General features: G+C 42.4%; 2 protein-coding genes across 14 annotated transcripts in view; both read left to right on the top strand.

Annotated features, from left to right (window-relative positions):
- The window catches only part of PLEKHA1 (pleckstrin homology domain containing A1), a 41351-nt gene extending 28162 nt beyond the window's left edge, over positions 1-13189 (top strand). For 3 of the 13 annotated variants that reach the window (XM_088670463.1, XM_035138722.3, XM_088670462.1), the window contains exons 10-13: positions 874-937; positions 4754-4843; positions 6323-6363; positions 8779-13189. In XM_088670463.1, the coding sequence (XP_088526589.1) occupies positions 874-937; positions 4754-4843; positions 6323-6363; positions 8779-8995 (412 nt within the window). In that variant the 3' untranslated portion in view covers positions 8996-13189. Of the gene's footprint in view, positions 1-873; positions 938-4753; positions 4844-6288; positions 6394-8778 lie in introns of all 13 variants that reach the window. The other 10 variants (XM_088670459.1, XM_088670458.1, XM_088670460.1 and 7 more) reach the window with 5 other exon arrangements.
- Positions 13190-17021: 3832 nt separating this feature from the next.
- The window catches only part of HTRA1 (HtrA serine peptidase 1), a 45421-nt gene continuing 44701 nt past the window's right edge, over positions 17022-17741 (top strand). The window contains exon 1 of the mRNA XM_035138717.3: positions 17022-17645. Coding sequence (XP_034994608.1) covers positions 17147-17645 — 499 coding nt within the window. The 5' untranslated portion in view covers positions 17022-17146. The remainder of the gene's footprint in view (positions 17646-17741) is intronic.

The following is a 17741-nucleotide window of genomic DNA, read 5'->3' as shown; positions in this document are numbered from 1 at the left end:
ACACCGGTCCTGAAAGACCTACATTGGCTCGCAGTACATTTCCGAGCACAATTCAAAGTGTTGGTGCTGAACTTTAAAGCCCTAAATGGCCTCGGTCCAGTATACCTGAAGGAGCGTCTCCTCCCCCATTGTTCTGCCCGGACACTGAGGTCCAGCACCGAGGACCTTCTGGCGGTTCCCTCACTACGAGAAGCCAAGTTACAGGGAACCAGGCAGAGGGCCTTCTCGGTAGTGGCACCCACCCTGTGGAATGCCCTCCCACCAGAGGTCAAAGAGAACAACAACTACTAGACCTTTAGAAGGCATCTCAAGGCAGGCCTGATTATTAATGTCTTTTTGTCATGCTAAATTTATGAAAGCTTCGGGTCCTGGCTCAAGTGTGCCCCCCTTTGTGCCTGGGAGGGGGAAGGCTGCAGAAGAATCTGATAGCATGCATCACTTCCCTGGTGTATCATTTTGCTGTTGATGTTTGTCCTTCCCTGGGCAACTGGCTATACTGAGAAGCTGCCGATGCTGCAAGGCTTCACGTCTTCTAGTGCAGTTACACATTAGAGGTCTGTGCCTGACCTGGACACCAGCCAGTCAGGTAATGATTTCTCCACTTGAAGAATGCAGCCTTGTTATCTTTTGTATAAAATTGGGGTGAGAGGAGAGGGGGAAATCTAGTGTCTCAGCAATATGGTGTAACTACTTTGAGCTGCTAGAGCAAGAAAGTTGAGCACACACACCCCTTCCCCAACAAATGGTAATATAATTTAAATTATTTTCAAAGGTAGCTTCCTTATTTATGTGTGTTCTGTTGCTTGGAAATACAAATGTGCGTGTCAGACAATGGTAAAAATGTTTAAAGACCATAAATGTGTTTCCCCCCAGTGATATAATGATGAGAGACAATCTATTTGAAATTGTAACAACTTCTCGAACGTTTTATGTACAGGTAAGTCTATGGAAAACCATTTTCTGTAAGAAAATGAATTTATTGCATTTCTAAAGGTCAAACACATAATCCTTTGATTAATGCCTGACAATATACATACAGCCTTGCAGTTAAATAGTGCATAATTGTTTACAATGGAATATACCGACAGACATGCCCGTCATGTAAACAATGCCAATGACCAATAGTACCTGTCCACTAGCAGAACTAACATTATTGAAGGAGTGGATTGCCCTTTCTCCCTGAAGCCTTCCCCTCTTCCCGTGGGCCCGAAATCTGCTCTGGGGGGTTGGAGGGCTATTTGCATCAGATTAGTGGGGGTATGGAGGGCTACAAGGAGAGAACAGAAGTCATGAACAGAAGTCTGCTGGCATGAGATTGAAACTTGGCCAGAGAGCTGAAAGCAATTTTCCAGCCAAGTCCTTCTACCCAAATTATTACAGCCACCTAAACTGATCCAACCAAATGCTTGCTTCACTTGTTTTTAAAGCCTTCTAAGGAATCTTTCCCAATGCTCTGCTGTCATTAGTCTGCCATCTTGTGAACACTTGTTTTGGGGTGGAATTTGAGTAAACATGCATAGGATTGTACCATTAAAAAGGTTGATGCTCTGACGGGTTGAGAAGGCAGAAATTCATTGTGAGAACAGTCTAACTCAGATGCCAAGCCAATACGTTTGGTTCCAGTATTTATTTCTCCTTGACTCCTCTTTTCTTCAATTACAGTATATTCCTGCGTATAAGACTACTTTTTAACCCAGGAAAATCTTCTTAAAAGTTGGGGGTCGTCTTATACACCGGGTCGTATTTCTTATACGGCGAGTATATCCCAAACTCTATATTTTAACTGGAAAAGTTGGGGGTCGTCTTATACGCCCAGTCGTCTTATACGGTATATCGTTCTTCCTCTAGTTGTTTCCTTAGGTCCTTCCTTTTCAGCTTTGTTCCGCTTTCTTAGCCATCCTGCCTCTTGACTGATCTCTTGTACTCACAGAGCACAGAGTACCTCTCAGTCTTAAACAAGTGTGAAGTTCATTTATTGCTTGAGTTCATTGTTTCTCCACCTTTTCCTCCAAGCTTCATTCTCACCTTTACTTCTAGATTCCTTTATGTCATTCCATGTCTAATCTACACCATTTTTTGTCCTCTGGGCTTTCTGACCCTTAGATTTGTTATAGCTTGATATCCCCCTGCCCCAGATTTTAATTCCAGGCTCACTGACAAGTATCACTTCCTCACAGAAAATGGATCTGAAATGCTAGGTAGGGATGGAACAGTTGCAGGTCACCACACCGGCTGTGCTGATTTGTGAGCATTTCAAGTTACAACACCAGATCTGCCAATCAGAGATACTACCTGATCTATTCCTTGGAAGAGCCTGGTTTCCCTTTAGAAAATTTACTTTTGTGTTGCTGGATCTCCAGAGTGATGTGATACCACTCTCTATGTATGTTGTTTTTGTTTAGTCGTTTAGTCGTGTCCGACTCTTCGTGACCCCATGGACCAGAGCACGCCAGGCACTCCTGTCTTCCACTGCCTCCCGCAGTTTGGTCAAACTCATGTTCGTAGCTTCGAGAACACTGTCCAACCATCTCGTCCTCTGCCGTCCCCTTCTCCTAGTGCCCTCAATCTTTCCCAGCATCAGGGTCTTTTCCAGGGAGTCTTCTCTTCTCATGAGGTGGCCAAAGTATTGGAGCCTCAGCTTCAGGATCTGTCCTTCTAGTGAGCACTCAGGGCTGATTTCCTTCAGAATGGATAGGTTTGATCTTCTTGCAGTCCATGGGGCTCTCAAGAGTCTCCTCCAGCACCATAATTCAAAAGCATCAATTCTTTGGCGATCAGCCTTCTTTATGGTCCAGCTCTCACTTCCATACATCACTACTGGGAAAACCATAGCTTTAACTATATGGACCTTTGTCGGCAAGGTGATGTCTCTGCTTTTTAAGATGCTGTCTAGGTTTGTCATTGCTTTTCTCCCAAGAAGCAGGCGTCTTTTAATTTCGTGACTGCTGTCACCATCTGCAGTGATCAAGGAGCCCAAGAAAGTAAAATCTCTCACTGCCTCCATTTCTTCCCCTTCTATTTGCCAGGAGGTGATGGGACATGATCTTGTTTTTTTTGATGTTGAGCTTCAGACCATATTTTGTGCTCTCTTTCACCCTCATTAAAAGGTTCTTTAATTCTTCCTCACTTTCTGCCATCAAGGTTGTGTGATCTGCATATCTGAGGTTGTTGATATTTCTTCCAGCAATCTTAATTCCGGCTTGGGATTCATCTAGTCCAGCCTTTTGCATGATGAATTCTGCATATAAGTTAAATAAGCAGGGAGACAATATACAACCTTGTCGTACTCCTTCCCCAATTTTGAACCAATCAGTTGTTCCATATCCAGTTCTAACTGTAGCTTCTTGTCCCATCTGTCTCAGGAGACAGATGAGGTGATCAGGCACTCCCATTTCTTTATGAACTTGCCATAGTTTGCTGTGGTCGACACAGTCAAAGTCTTTTGCATAGTCAATGAAGCAGAAGTAGACATTTTTCTGGAACTCTCTAGCTTTCTCCACAATCCAGTGCATGTTTGCTATTTGGTCTCTGGTTCCTCTGCCCCTTCGAAATCCAGCTTGCACTTCTGGAAGTTCTCGGTCCACATACTGCCTAAGCCTGCCTTGTAGAATTTTAAGCATAACCTTGCTAGCGTGTGAAATGAGCGCAATTGTGCGGTAGTTGGAGCATTCTTTGGCACTGCCCTTCTTTGGGATTGGGATGTAGACTGATCTTCTCCAATCCTCTGGCCATTGCTGAGTTTTCCAAACTTGCTGGCATATTGGGTGTAGCACCTTAACAGCATCATCTTTTAAAATTTTAAATAGTTCAGCTGGAATATCATCACTTCCACTGGCCTTGTTATTAGCAGTGCTTTCTAAGGCCCATTTGGCTTCACTCTCCAAGATGTCTGGCTCAAGGTCAGCAACCACACTACCTGGGGTGTATGAGACCTCCATATCTTTCTGGTATAATTCCTCTGTGTATTCTTGCCACCTCTTTTTGATGTCTCTATGTATATTTGGCCTAAATTTCTAACTGTAGTGCATCTCTTACTCATTGCAATATTGTTTTCCCTGCATGGTTCACATGTTAGTTACTTCCCCCCCCTAGAAGTAATCACAAGTTCCTTGTTCATTATTTATATAAAGGTGAAGGGACCCCTGACCATTAGGTCCAGTCGTGACCGACTCTGGGGTTGCGCACTCATCTCGCATTATTGGCCGAGGGAGCCAGTGTACAGCTTCCAGGTCATGTGGCCAGCATGACAAAGTCACTTCTGGTTAACCAGAGCAGCACACGGAAACATTGTTTACCTTCCCGGTGTAGCGGTTCCTCTCTGCATTTTGACGTGCTTTTGAACTGCTAGGTTGGCAGGAGCTGGGACCGAGCAACGGGAGCTCACCCCGTCACAGGGATTCGAACCGCTGATCTTCTGATCAGCAAGCCCTAGGCTCAGTGGTTTAACCCACAGCGCCACCTGGGTCCCTCCATTATTTATGTAGCAGGTACTAAATTTAGAAGTCACTACAGTACTTCAGTAATTGTTAAGCTTGAGATTAGTGAGTAGTTACACCAGTAATATAAAATAAATCTCTAACCATGCATAAGTATTTAGATATCAGCCTAAGCTTATTAAATATTGTTTTAAATTGCAATTTTTTTATTGATAAACCTAGAAAGCACTTGACATATTCTTAGATTACAAGGTGTATGAAGCATATCTATTTATTGTCACTCACATGATAAGAGTTTTTCTTTCTTTTTTCTTCAGGCAGATAGCCCAGAAGACATGCACAGCTGGATTAAAGCAATTTCTGGTGCAATAGTAGCACAGCGAGGACCTGGAAGATCAGCAGCTTCTGTATGTTTTTACAAAGCTTTACTGTTTCAGCAGTGATAAATCTTGTACATTCAATCTCTTTCATTTTTTGTGCTCTTCTACCCACTCCTAAGTCTGGAGTAATATCTTTGCATGCATTACAGGTTGCATAGAATCCTGCCTTTTTAATTAAGTGCTAATCTTAGCAGTATCCATATGTGTTGTGCGCCTGCACAGTATTATTTTAATGTTCCAACAGTTCAACTAGTGGGTTTGAAAATTATTGTAGTTCTTTATTAATCTAAAATTACTTGATCTTTACTGAATCTTGTACTTGAGATGCCAGATAAACCCTTGATTTAAATTACTTTGGTGTACAACCCTTTTGAAAGCTTTTGGGCTGCTCTCCAGTCTCTCAGCAGGGAGTAATCGAAACTTAATGTAGGTTTTCATGGAATATCTTGATAATTATTGGCCTCGTTATTGGTGACTAGCTTGGTTCACAATTCTAACATTACCAAACTGAATCTTAACAAAATGTAGGACTCTGTAGATCAGGGGTCAGCAAACTTTTTCAGCTGTGGGCTGGTCCGCCGTCCCTCAGACCATGTGGTGGGCCGGACTATTTTTTTTGGGGGGGGGGTGAAGAAATTCCTATGCCCCACAAATAACCCAGAGATAAATTTTCAATAAAAGCACACATTCTACTCATGTAAAAACACCAGACAGACCATACAAATAACCCAGAGATACATTTTCAATAAAAGCACACATTCTACTCATGTAAAAACACCAGGCAGACCATACAAATAACCCAGAGATGCATTTTAAATAAATAAAAGGACACATTCTACTCATGTAAAAACATGCTGATCCCCAGACCATCCGTGGGCTGGATTGAGAAGCTGATTAGGCAGCATCTGGTCCACGGGCCTTAGGTTTTCTATCCCTGCTGTAGATAGTGGTGATGTACCTTCCAGCAGATATCAAGTTTAGAGGTACTAAGTATTAGATTTGTAGGGTTGGAAGGAATCACGAGGGCCATCTAGTCCATTCCCCTGCAATACAGGAATCTTTTGTATTCTATATTTTAATTTATAATGTTCTTGCAATCCATATTCTAGCCATGCTTTGCAGTTCAGGTTTTGCAAGATATGGCTTTTATTTCCCATCAATATATCAAAAGTTAGCATTCACACCTCTTTGTAAAATGGAATGACTTCATATGTTAAAAACAATTGATCACTTGTTTCAAGCTTCATTCTTTGGCAAGAAGTATTATTGTAATTGCAGTGGGTTTTCACTGCATAGTAGAGACTATGGGAATCAGTGTGTTCTGGGTGAGAGAAGCTGCCAAAAGATTTTTCTATACTGTATTTGTGTGTCTCTGTATGTGCAATCTTTGTGGTGGGATAACTCAGCTAGTGACCCTCAGCAGTTTCTTTCTTTCTTTCTTTCTTCTCTCTCCCTCCTCTCCTCAAGTTTAGGTTACTCTAATCTTAGCTTTGCACTGTGTTCCAGATGCGGCAGGCCAGAAGGCTGTCGAATCCTTGTATACAGAGGTATACATCAAGAACTGGTGAATGCAGCATGTATGTGGGCTCTCATGTAAACTTGCCTTCTTATCAGAGGGCTGAAATTCCAAAATACTTGTTAACACCACATAAAGTGATGAGGTCAATCCCATGGCTTCCTTTATTGATTTATAACCACTGTGAAGTTACTAACTTCTAAAATGCTTTCCATTGGCCATTACATTTACTATCTCTAAATACCTCCTAAATAAAATCCATTTTTAAGAATGGCAAAGATTCACACAGTGCTGAAATGTCTGCTCACAAGTGCTTGCTTTACTGAGTACAAAAGCTCTAGTAATAAATATACATATTTAGGAACTAAACCTGACTTAATTTGCATGAGAGTTCATATTTCCATTTTATCATTTTTGAAAGATAGCTAAGTAAAAACCACCTCGACCCTCATAGCCAAATATGTGTGTACATTAAGGAAAAAACCCTGCACTGATTTGCATGGCTTATACGATAGATATGCATGGGGTCATTAGTCAAGATGTAGGGGCTGTTACAGCTTGCAACCTGTATGTTAATCAAAATAGTGCAATAAATAAAATCTTTTAATTTTTAATCAGTATGCATAACAACATGTGAGTCTTATCCCATAGGTGTGAGTTGTATGGATTGTAGTTTTTAAGCTGTTATCGCAGTTCTGGTCCCACTTGGATTCAGATTTTATTTTATTTTAAAGAAATGTTTATGTAGTATTCACTTTAGAAAAGAAGCTTAATTGTAGGTTCTGCTTTTGTATTGGAATTTACCACTCCAAGTTGAAGCTTGTATGTTTCATATTCTGTGTCACAGAATGTTTCATATTCTGTGTCAAAATGATTCCTCTGAATAGTTCGTTATTGGGGTATTTATCATTTCCCCCACTACTCCAATTATACTGTTTATCATTGTAGAATATTAACATGAGCTGCTTCTGATTGTAACAGACAGTAGAAATAACTATATTTTAGTGTTTTCCCCACCATCCTAAATTATAGATGCATGAACTGTTACTCATGTCTTGAATAATACAGCAAGGAGTGCAAAAAATACACTTGATAAAGGGATTCTGGAATTATTTGTTGAACCAGTCCATGATCACTGGTAGCTTCAACACCAGATTGTATTATTGAGATAATATTCTGAAAGAGCTGTTCCAGAATACTGCAAATAACAACAACAACAACAACAATAGGGCAACCTTTCTGGACCAACAGAATTAAATGGGAGAACAGTGTAGTCATGTGACCTGTCTCCTTTTGTCAGAAAGCCATACTATATGATGGAATGCTGGCCACTTGATTGGCATGCTGCAGGTTCAGATAAAGCTTTCACTAGCCATCTGAAAGTCCTACTACCTCATTCATCTGAAAGTCCTACTACCTCATTTGGCTTTTAAAAAATATACACTAGACAATATCCTTTGATATCATGAGCAGTCTAGTAAATTTGTCTTGAAAATACACCAATTAACTGTAGAAATGCTACTCACGTTTTTTGGCAGATACCTTTAAGAAGGGGCTGCTAACTTGTAGCCCTCCAGATGTTGTTTAACTCTCATAAGTTTCAGTCAGCACAACTAGTAGTCGGGGATGGTGGAATTATATTCTAGCAACATCTGGAGGGCCAAAGGTTAGCAGCCCCTGTCTTAAAGTATAATGTTGAAACATGGAGTTTCATAGTGAGACAGTCATGTAAATAGTTGTTGATAATATTGTACACAATGTAAAGCTTAGCAATTGAGGCAGCAGTTACTTTTCTAGAGGAGAACATGTTAGTATTTTATCTTCACTATGGCAACTCAATAAAATACATTTAAAATGTAGAAAGACACAAATTGTATTTGTTATAAATTTGGGAGGAATATTGTCCAGTGGAATTAACTTATTCCTTAATAGTTTGTAGTTCTATAGCACAAAGTAGCGAAGGAATAAGAAATAAGTGTTTAGTCAACAAAAGTGTAAATCTTCATTAACTCAGGAAGTGATCTTCAGTGAGGGATTCCATTATGCTTCTTTTTTGAATGTGAATACATTTTGCATGCACTTTTGAATACGGTAGTTATTTGGGGACTTCAGAAAGCATTTGTTCACATGTTCTTAAATCATGAAATTATGCCTTCAAGAATTTTAATTGCATTATATTAAATAAACAAGTACAATGCCAAGCTAGTTTGTGCTGGTAAACTTAAAGTGATGCCATGCTAGACTTTAGGGACCTGACTTGGCTGTTTCAGCTTGCTATCACTGCTGTAAGCTCAGTCTTACTATTTTGCTGCCTTGGAAAACCACCTGCTTTCTGCTCTTAAGCTTTGCTTTGTCCCCCCCCCCTTGATTTATTTTTCCGTTTTTTCAGAGGTATAAGCATGCAATTAATGACCCACTCAATCTGACAAACATTCCTCCTTTACAGGAACATTCCAACTGTTCTTCAGAATCCACCTGTCCTGCAAAAACAGCAGCAGCCACCTCACATTCCACAACCACTCACAACCCCTCTTTGGCCCAAACCCTTAACACCAAGCCCCTTGTCTTGGAGAAGCGAAGACTTCACGAATCTTTTACCAAGACCAAGCCAGGGAGCTTCAAGATCCAGGCTGTCCCTTCAAGAGACCCAGCTTCCAAAGTGACTCTACAGGGCCTAATGGAACCTCAAAATAAAAATGGCACTCAGGAACAGGATCCTGGCCCAGTGGATCTGGATGATGCAAGCCTTCCAGTCAGTGATGTGTAATAATGGGAAGAGTTTGGAGAGTGATGCATTTGCTTTAGGTCCTTGAATTTCCTTGCTCAGACTTTTAGCCAAAGATGACTATGGGATGAAAGAACAAAGAATGGAATATTGCTTATATGTGTGTGCTTACATTCAAATTTGTGTATGTTTAAATTGTCATATGCTGCCTTGTACTGATTATCAGAGCGGACCTTTTGCTTCTACCGCAGTCTGATGATAAATCTTTTTAAAGTGAGGGGCCAAAACAAATGATTAAATATTACTGTTGTCAATAAGCAAGATACCAGCTGCTTTTCATCACCCATATGGCAAAACTGAGTAGTATCTTTGTGCTTTAATAAAAGAAATGTCAACATGTGACTTACTTATACTCTAATCCAGGCTATTGACAAGCAAGTTGACTTACTTTCTTAAAACACTGGCACAGCCTTTCAGATATTTTAATATATGTATGCAGAGTTGTTTCTTATAGGATCAACACTGCGGAACCTTACAGAAATAAGCAGAGCTTGATATAATGTACTTTTCCTATACACAGAGTCTTCATGTAAAAAACAACGCTATAATGCTGCAGTGTCTGAAATGAAGTGTATTTTCCCTACCATGATGATACAGATTTGGCAGCTGCTGCATGATCTGAATTCTTATGGCACAAATACCACCAGCACTGTATTTTAGACATTGCATACACGTGTGTTAACTTACATGAAATGAGTGTCTCTATGTGTGAGAAAAGCATTCCTAAAGGCGAGGGGCACAGAGCACTTACACTGATAAAAGTGTGCTGACTTTATTGGAACTTCTTTGTAACTGCTCTGTGAATCACTGCCCTTCTATAAAATTCAGTCCCCTTAGAATTCCTGGTATTTGGTGCTGTGAAACTAATTAAAGAGTAATACAGCTATTTTGAATATTAAGCCTATTTTTATGCACTCCTAAAGGTAAATTGTAATTTTTGCACATTTGGATATTAATGGACCACCAATAAATAAGGGTGTCGTGGGGTTTTTTTAAGTAGGGAGAAGGGAAACTGGACTACTAAATAAATCTTTTACAAGTTTAACTAAAAGTATTTTATATTAAGCTTCGCAGAAATTAAAAGTTTAAAACTATTGTCTTAAGATTTTCCCCCTCCTATATGCTCCTTTCCCCCCAGTGTGGTATTAAATGGTTCTCATTTTATATTTGGGTTAGTAAAGTCTAAACAAACCTGTTTCATGCTGTTAACTGGTACTGAGTCGTTCAATCATGCAATTGTGGCCTGTAACTTTTGGTGCACTAAATTTATTAAAAGTGCCTGTGGGTTCTTTCATGATGTGTTAAATGTTTGGGGGTTAATTGGATGTTGATTTTTGCTTTTGTGGTTTTGAACCTTATTTTGTGTAGTGTAGTTCACAACATGTATATAAAAAAAGATACGCTCACGTTGCCAGCATACTGGTATCTATTAGCTGTGCATTGTGGTTTTTTAAACTGGATGTTTGTTCAGGGTTTCAGTGATGAAAATAATGGGTTTAAGACACTGATGTTGGATATTTTGATCAGAATGAGCATGCACTATTTTGTAGTTAGGTTGTGAAATTATTTGCTTTAATCAACAAGAGCCCCAAAGTTTCACATGCTGCTGCTTAATGCAATTCAGTTTCCAGTTTGTAGTACTCTAGTTTTTTAAAAACCTTGTGTGTGAGAGAGAGAGATGCTTGACAAAGCATAGAAAAAAAGGGAAAGGGTATTTCAGACATTTAAGTGAAAATGTCCACTGCTTCAGTGAACGTACAGTTGAGTTATGCCCCAGCGGTACAGATAAGCAACCTGTTTGAAATTAAGGGTTCTGGAGTGAGGTTGTGTGGGATTATACTTCAGCCAATAGGCATGTTTCCTGCTCCCCTTGCTTGCCATTTAGTAAGATGTGGCAGAAGTGGATTTCCCCTGTGTCCCACCACAATTCATTGTGGACTCTGGTTGTTTCCACATACTCAAACAGGGTTTAATTTGCTGCTGACTTTCAGTTGCCCCAACCCACAAACCTCATTGGAAGAAGATCGCTGCTCATGGCCCAGTAGAGTTTATTTAGCTTTGCAGGCAATGGCACCAGATGACGTTTTTCAGATACTAACTAGACCAGGGGTCCCCAACCTGTGGCCCATGGGCGGGAAGCAGCCCACAGAGGCTGTTTAACCAGCCCATGAGCCCCCTGAACTGAGCTGCCCGCTCAACAAGTCCCCGTGTGCTGCGCTAAACCGGCGCAGTGTGGCATGGGGACTCTCTTCCACAACTCTGGAAATCACTTCTGCGCATGCTCAGACACCAGAAATTGCGTCTGCATATGTCCACGGCACCGGAAATCGCTGGAAAGTATACCCCCCCCCCCAAAAGCCCCAGTCAGTGATCTCAAAACATGGCAGTAACAAAATTCCCTAAAGCCAGCACACTGTGGGTCATGTAGTCTTTTCCATTTTAATTCATTTCTTGTTTCAGAGAAATTTTCTTTCAGTTCCAAGGTGACTTGCATTTTTTGGCTTTCTTTGTGCCATACATAAAGAAAATGCAAGTGGAGAGTAACACTTGCAGCCCTACTATATAAGTATTCACATGGAAGCCCTACTTTCAGCTTGCCCAAGGCTCTTAATGTCGTGGTCTGTACTAGTTTGCACCTTGAGACTTTAAACTTCTGCAACTTGCTCATTCCATCCTGTCATTTGGTCTTTGTCATATAATCTTTCTGCCTGCAGCTAAGTGGCCTCCTGCTTTAAATTAATTTGCCTTAGAGATGCCTTCCCCCACAAAACTTGATTTAAGCCTATATGTCTATGCAGTTATTTGTGTGATCCCCACCCCATCCCACTGGAATTTACATGGAGGGTCACATTCTGCACTTGAACTTTCCTTTTTTGTCCATTTTGGGTTTGCATACAGTATCTCACAGCAAGAGGTACAAGCAGTTACACCATTGGTGCGGACAATCTTGCATTTTTCTGATTCCATTGTGTCTTCTCAATTTTTTGTTCCTTATATTTTTGTGTGAATTTATACCATTGCACACATCCACCTAGAAGTGTAACTATTTTTGCCTGTCAGAATCTAGTTACTTTGTGATCATGGTAAATCCACTAGTTTAGGCTTCCTTTCAAGGTTACACGCCCACTTTTTCAGCACACTGATTTTATTTATTGAAAGGTACATAGGTGAATTTGCAACGTTAATAAAAACTCCCAAACTTTCAGTTTTGAGGGGAAACCGCCTGTGTACGAAAGCTTGTAAACATTATTTGGATTTGTTGAGACTAAAGTTGAAAAGAGAAAGGATTTGTTAGTACTAACAAATGCCTACAGCTATAGTAGTAGCAATGCCAAACTGCAGTGGTCTTGTTTCTAATGAGTATAGCAGCACCTTTACATTTATTAACCATAAGCTAAACACAAGCAGTGTTTGTAAATTACATTATTTGCCTTTTCAGTTACATGTGAACTGGTAAGTTGACCGTTAAGATTAGTTTAGTAGCATACATTTTAACTTGTAACAAACTTAGCCAATAGATATTTGAAATCTTATTTTTCACAAATATGTACATTGTGGGAGAAACTGAATTGGAATGTTTGTATTGGCATACTTTGTTGTAGTTTTAGATTCTGGTACAGTTCTGGTACAGTTTTCACACTGCATGTTCATTTTATTCTGTTTTGACATTGCCAATTTTAGATACTGAATTTGAAAGGAAGCAGCACTCTTATTGGGATACTTTTAAAATTTAACTGCTTAAGATAGTTCAGTGCAGGAAAATATTGTGGTTGCTAAATTGTTAGGGTCTCTTATTTATCAGTACCTTTTTTATAATGTGGATGAAAATTGTTAAATTATTTTAGAACCTGTGGTGTTTTCTGTAAATGTCACACTTATTAATAAATTGACTTCAGTAATGAAATACAACAATCCTATCAGACTACTATATTTAGTGCACTTCAAAAGAAAAAGGTTAATGGTGAGTGAAACTGTTTGCATACTATCTGTTGTTCTTCCCTGTTTAATTCACAGAAAACTAAGTGACAAGTTTTTTTAAAAAATAAAGAAAAGCCGACCTGTGAAAACTTCATTCTGTGTAGTATAATAATCCTTTGGTTCCACCATTTTTAAAAATAGTGGTCTAGCATCTCATACAGATATGGTGTGAAGAGTTATTGCAAAAGGCCTTTTTTTAATTGTGAGTTGCTTGTAGAATTTAGGGTGGTATCCTACTAAACACTTCCACTAGCACAATGGAATTGTCCCCAGTATGCCCCCAAATCTGTTCTGGGCATGGAGGGGGTCACAGGGAAAGGAAACCTCTATTGTGCAGCTAAAACTCCTTGCGCTGGCAGAACTGTTTAGTTTAGGTATCATCTCAGGTCCAAATGACCTCTCACATGCATACCTTTAGTTATACAGTGGTACCTTGGGTTACAGACGCTTCAGGTTACAGACTCTGCTAACCCAGAAATAGTACCTCGGGTTAAGAACTTTGCTTCAGGATGAGAACAGAAATCGTGCGGTGGCGGCAGCGGAAGGCCCCATTAGCTAAAGTGGTACCTCAGGTTAAGAACAGTTTCAGGTTAAGAACAGTCCTCCGGAACAAATTAAGTTCTTAACCCGAGGTACCACTGTATTGGTTTGCTTCAGCAGTTAAGCCAGGCATAGGCAAACTCGGCCCTCCAGATGTTTTGGGACTACAACTCCCATGATCCCTAGATAACAGGACCAGTGGTCAGGGATTATGGGAGTTGTAGTTCCAAAACATCTGGAGGGCTTTAAGCAGAGGCTTGACAGCCATATGTCAAGAATGCTTTGATGGTGTTTCCTGCTTGGCAGGGGGTTGGACTGGATGGCCCTTGTGGTCTCTTCCAACTCTATGATTCTATGGAGGGCCAAGTTTGCCTATGCCTGAGTTAAGCTTTACAGCCCTGTAACAGTTTAGGTTGACCTATTTATCCTATATAGGGGTAAAGGAAGAAATACCCCCCGCACCCCCCAGCTGAGCCCGGGCTGTAAAGGTAAAAAGGGGGGGGACTTTGGCTTGGGGTTTGGGAAGGGGGGGGATTAGGGATAAATTAAGGATTAAAGGGAGGGGGGAGGAACAATCAATTAGACAAGGAATAAAAGCCCCCCACGCGCCGCTGCCACTGAAAAAGGCTGAATGTTCTAGCGCCCGTTTATTAAACGGGCTGAATGGCACTAGTTTTAGTATAATAGCAATGTTACAAACAGCTGCTTATGCATCATCTTTCCCTCTGATAGTGAACCTAAGTACTTGGCTGCTTTGGAAGCGAATGGGGGCTACTCCAAAAATGACAGTGACTGCTCCCATACATGGAGGACACCCTAGCCATGTACAGGTACTTACACTGGTGAATGAAGAGTGTTGTTTTAAAACAACAAAACTGGATAATGGGAATCTCTTGTGTTTACAGAACTGAATGGCCATTGAGCCTAGGAAGGTAGGCAGAAGGCTCCTAAAGCAGGAGATGAATATTCTTTTCTGTAGTGGAATGCTTTCCATCAGGGTTGATTGCTGAAAGTTGCACAATGGCAGGTAACAGTGCCAAAACCACCAGTTATATTCTCTTGCTGTGTGTTGACAGCAAAGAAGAACAAATGCCTTTCTTTGTTTCTTAGGGGAAAATGATTGTTTTTCCTTCCTCAGAAATTTGCGACTCACCTGAAAACTAGTGGTTACGCAATATATAGTGTGGCCTCACTGCCAATGCCATGTATTAAACATAACCTTTTACAGTAAGCCTGCAAGTTACATTTAAGTTGTGTGTGTTCAGCTTTACATACTTGCCCCCCTATTTTTACAAATTAGAAAGGGAGCAGATGGTGGGGCAGGAAGGGGGTTGGAATTCTTTGCCAACCCAACCGGCCTTTGCACTTAATGTGTTTTGACTACATGCCATTTTGGCTTTACGTGTGAGCCCTGTAACATAACCCTTTTGAGGGCTTACTGTACTGCATAAATGCTTTTCAAAATACATATGGGTTATTTAATTTCTATACTGCATCATATATTTAAAATGTCTCTTAAGCAGTGTACAAAAAATAAAGCAACAATAGACAAAATACTAAAAAATACAGTTACATATAAAAATGTCACATTAATACAAAGTTACTAATATATATAAATCACTAATGACATGTTGACTTATAACTGAACCCCAACACGTATGGTGCTGAAGTGAAGCAACAAAAAAAGGTGGTGATTTACTGTACTGTATGGGGTTTTACATTTCAGAACTACTAACAAATTGCTTTATTTAGCCATTTAACAATAACAATTAAATAAGGTATTGGAAAGACAGTTGAAAATAAGGTATTGGAAAGACATACAGTTTTAATTTCTAATTTGTACAACGATACTGTAGGACTCTAAACAACATTAGAGTCTTACAGTATTTTACAGAGACTCTTAAAACTCTAAAGCTCAGTTTCGCAGAATCTGCCTTGACTGAATGCCAGACATAAGATTTGAAACCAGGCAGACCATTTTGTTAATGCTCATCGGTCTGTCTTTACTTGATCATTTTTCTTGCGCCTTTTCTGACCCCTTTTCACCTCTACAATATACTTTTTATTGTGAAGCAAATGTGACTGCACCATAGATTTATATAACGACATTGCATCAGCAGTTTTATTACCCATCCATTTTTTTAATGATTGGCTTTTTCAGTCATCAAGCTATCCATTAGGACCCCAAAGTCAGTTCCCACCTGCTCTGCTCCCAATGTGAAATTAAAGATTTTTGGAACCAACATGCATAAGATTCCATTTGCCGTCTTATCCCTTCAGTTTGAAGAGCTCTATTTGGAAATCTTCGCAATCTTTGTTTTATCCACAATTTAGTACCATCAGCAAACCAGGCCACCTCATGGCTCACCCTTAATTTCAGATCATTTATAGGATTGCCATGAAATTCCTGACACCTGTAAAATTGTTGAGCTCTTTTAAAGGAAACCACCAACATAGTGATTTTAAGCTTATGGAGCTGTCTCCGCTGCTTTTTCCATAGCATTGCCATACATCCAGGTTTCCCCTGACATTTACGCAAATTTGGCAAAATTCCCCATTGATGGATTTCTACACCTCAAAACCAATACATGTCACGGATTTTCCTGGCGTATGGCAAGCCTATCCCTTAGGAGCAACTTGAAACCCACAGTTCTCAATCCCATCCTTGGGAGACTCTGGCTTTCCCCATCTCTCCATTCACAGAACTTTCCATTTATTCCTACTCCCCGCTTCCTGCTGATTAACCCATTTCTGATTCGCCCTAGGACCTTTCTTATTCCCTGACTGCTGAGCTGAGCTCACTCACTCCTTCCCACACACCTTATGCGCGCACACACTTTGAATGGACATGCTCATTAACTTTGGGGAGGGGGGGCGGCCTCCTCAAATATGTTATTGTGTTGGCTCCTATGGGACTTTTTATTCTAAAGCGAAGTCGAAGAGAATGTCCCTGTTTCCTCTCGGGAGTCTTGGCTGAGGTTGACAGAAAGCGCGGGCAGCGCGTAGCTCCGCCCCGCCGGCATTAAGCGCTCGCAGCTCAACGAGCTTAGAATAACTTTCCCGGCCCAGGCTCGCCGCCGCCTCCGGCTTGGTGGAAATGGGCTTTGGCGGGTGCCAGCTTTACGGCTTGCCGCGGCTCCCTGCCCCACTTGGCGTGGCGGCGGCGGCGCGTTGCCTTTCCTGGCTGCCCCGGCGGTTGTGTAACCCCGCCACGTCCCCTCCCAGGCGGCGGCGGCGCGGCCAACCGACGGGCCGCTCTCCACGCGCACGGCATCTTCTCTGCCTTCCCTCCCCAGGCGCTCCGTTTAAAAGCTGCTCTCCCCGCCGCCGTTTCCATCTGCGCGCCTCGGCGAGCCAGGCGGCGAAGCGCTCTGCAAACCCCTCCGACTCCGCTCTCAGCCTCGCGCGCCTTTCTGGCGCTCCAGACGCGGCTCCCCAGTTGCCCGCTGCCGCCGCGCGCCTCTCTCCACCCGCTTCCCGCCTATTCTGAGAGAGAAAGCGCACCAAAGCGATGAGGGGAGCCCTGTGGCCGCTGGCGCTGAGCTTCTTCTGCCTGCTGCTGCTGCTGCGGCCGCCGCCCGGCTGCCGGGCTCAGCTGTACGGGCGACGCTTCGAGGAGCGGGCTTGCCCCGAGCGCTGCGACCGCGCGCGCTGCCCGGAGCTGCCGGCCGGGTGCGCGGGCAGCGGCGAGTCTCTGGACCCGTGCGGCTGCTGCCCGGTTTGTGCCGCGCAGGAAGGGGAGCCGTGCGGGGGCCCTCCGGCCGGGGAGCCGTCGTGCGCCGAGGGGCTGCTGTGCGTGGTGTCGCCCGGCGGGCCCGGCGTGGCGGCCTCGGCCACCGTGCGCCGGCGGGCCAAGGGCGGCCGCTGCGTGTGCGCCAGCAACGAGCCCGTGTGCGGCAACGACGGAAGGAGCTACGGCAACGTGTGCCAGCTGCGGGCGGCCAGCCGGCTCTCCGAGGGCCAGCGCCAGCCGGCCGTCATCGCCATCCAGCGAGGCGCCTGCGGGCAGGGTAAGCCTCCAGCGGGGGAAAGGGCTCGGAGCGGGCATGGCACATTAGGAGGACCCCTCGGGTGCGCAGGGCGCTACAGCTGAGCTGGCGTCCCAT

Source organism: Zootoca vivipara, chromosome 5 (genome assembly GCF_965207765.1).
Source record: "Zootoca vivipara chromosome 5, rZooViv2.hap1.1, whole genome shotgun sequence".
In the NCBI taxonomy this organism is placed as follows: Eukaryota; Metazoa; Chordata; class Lepidosauria; order Squamata; family Lacertidae; genus Zootoca; species Zootoca vivipara.
This window is presented reverse-complemented; position numbering and strand designations above follow the sequence as displayed.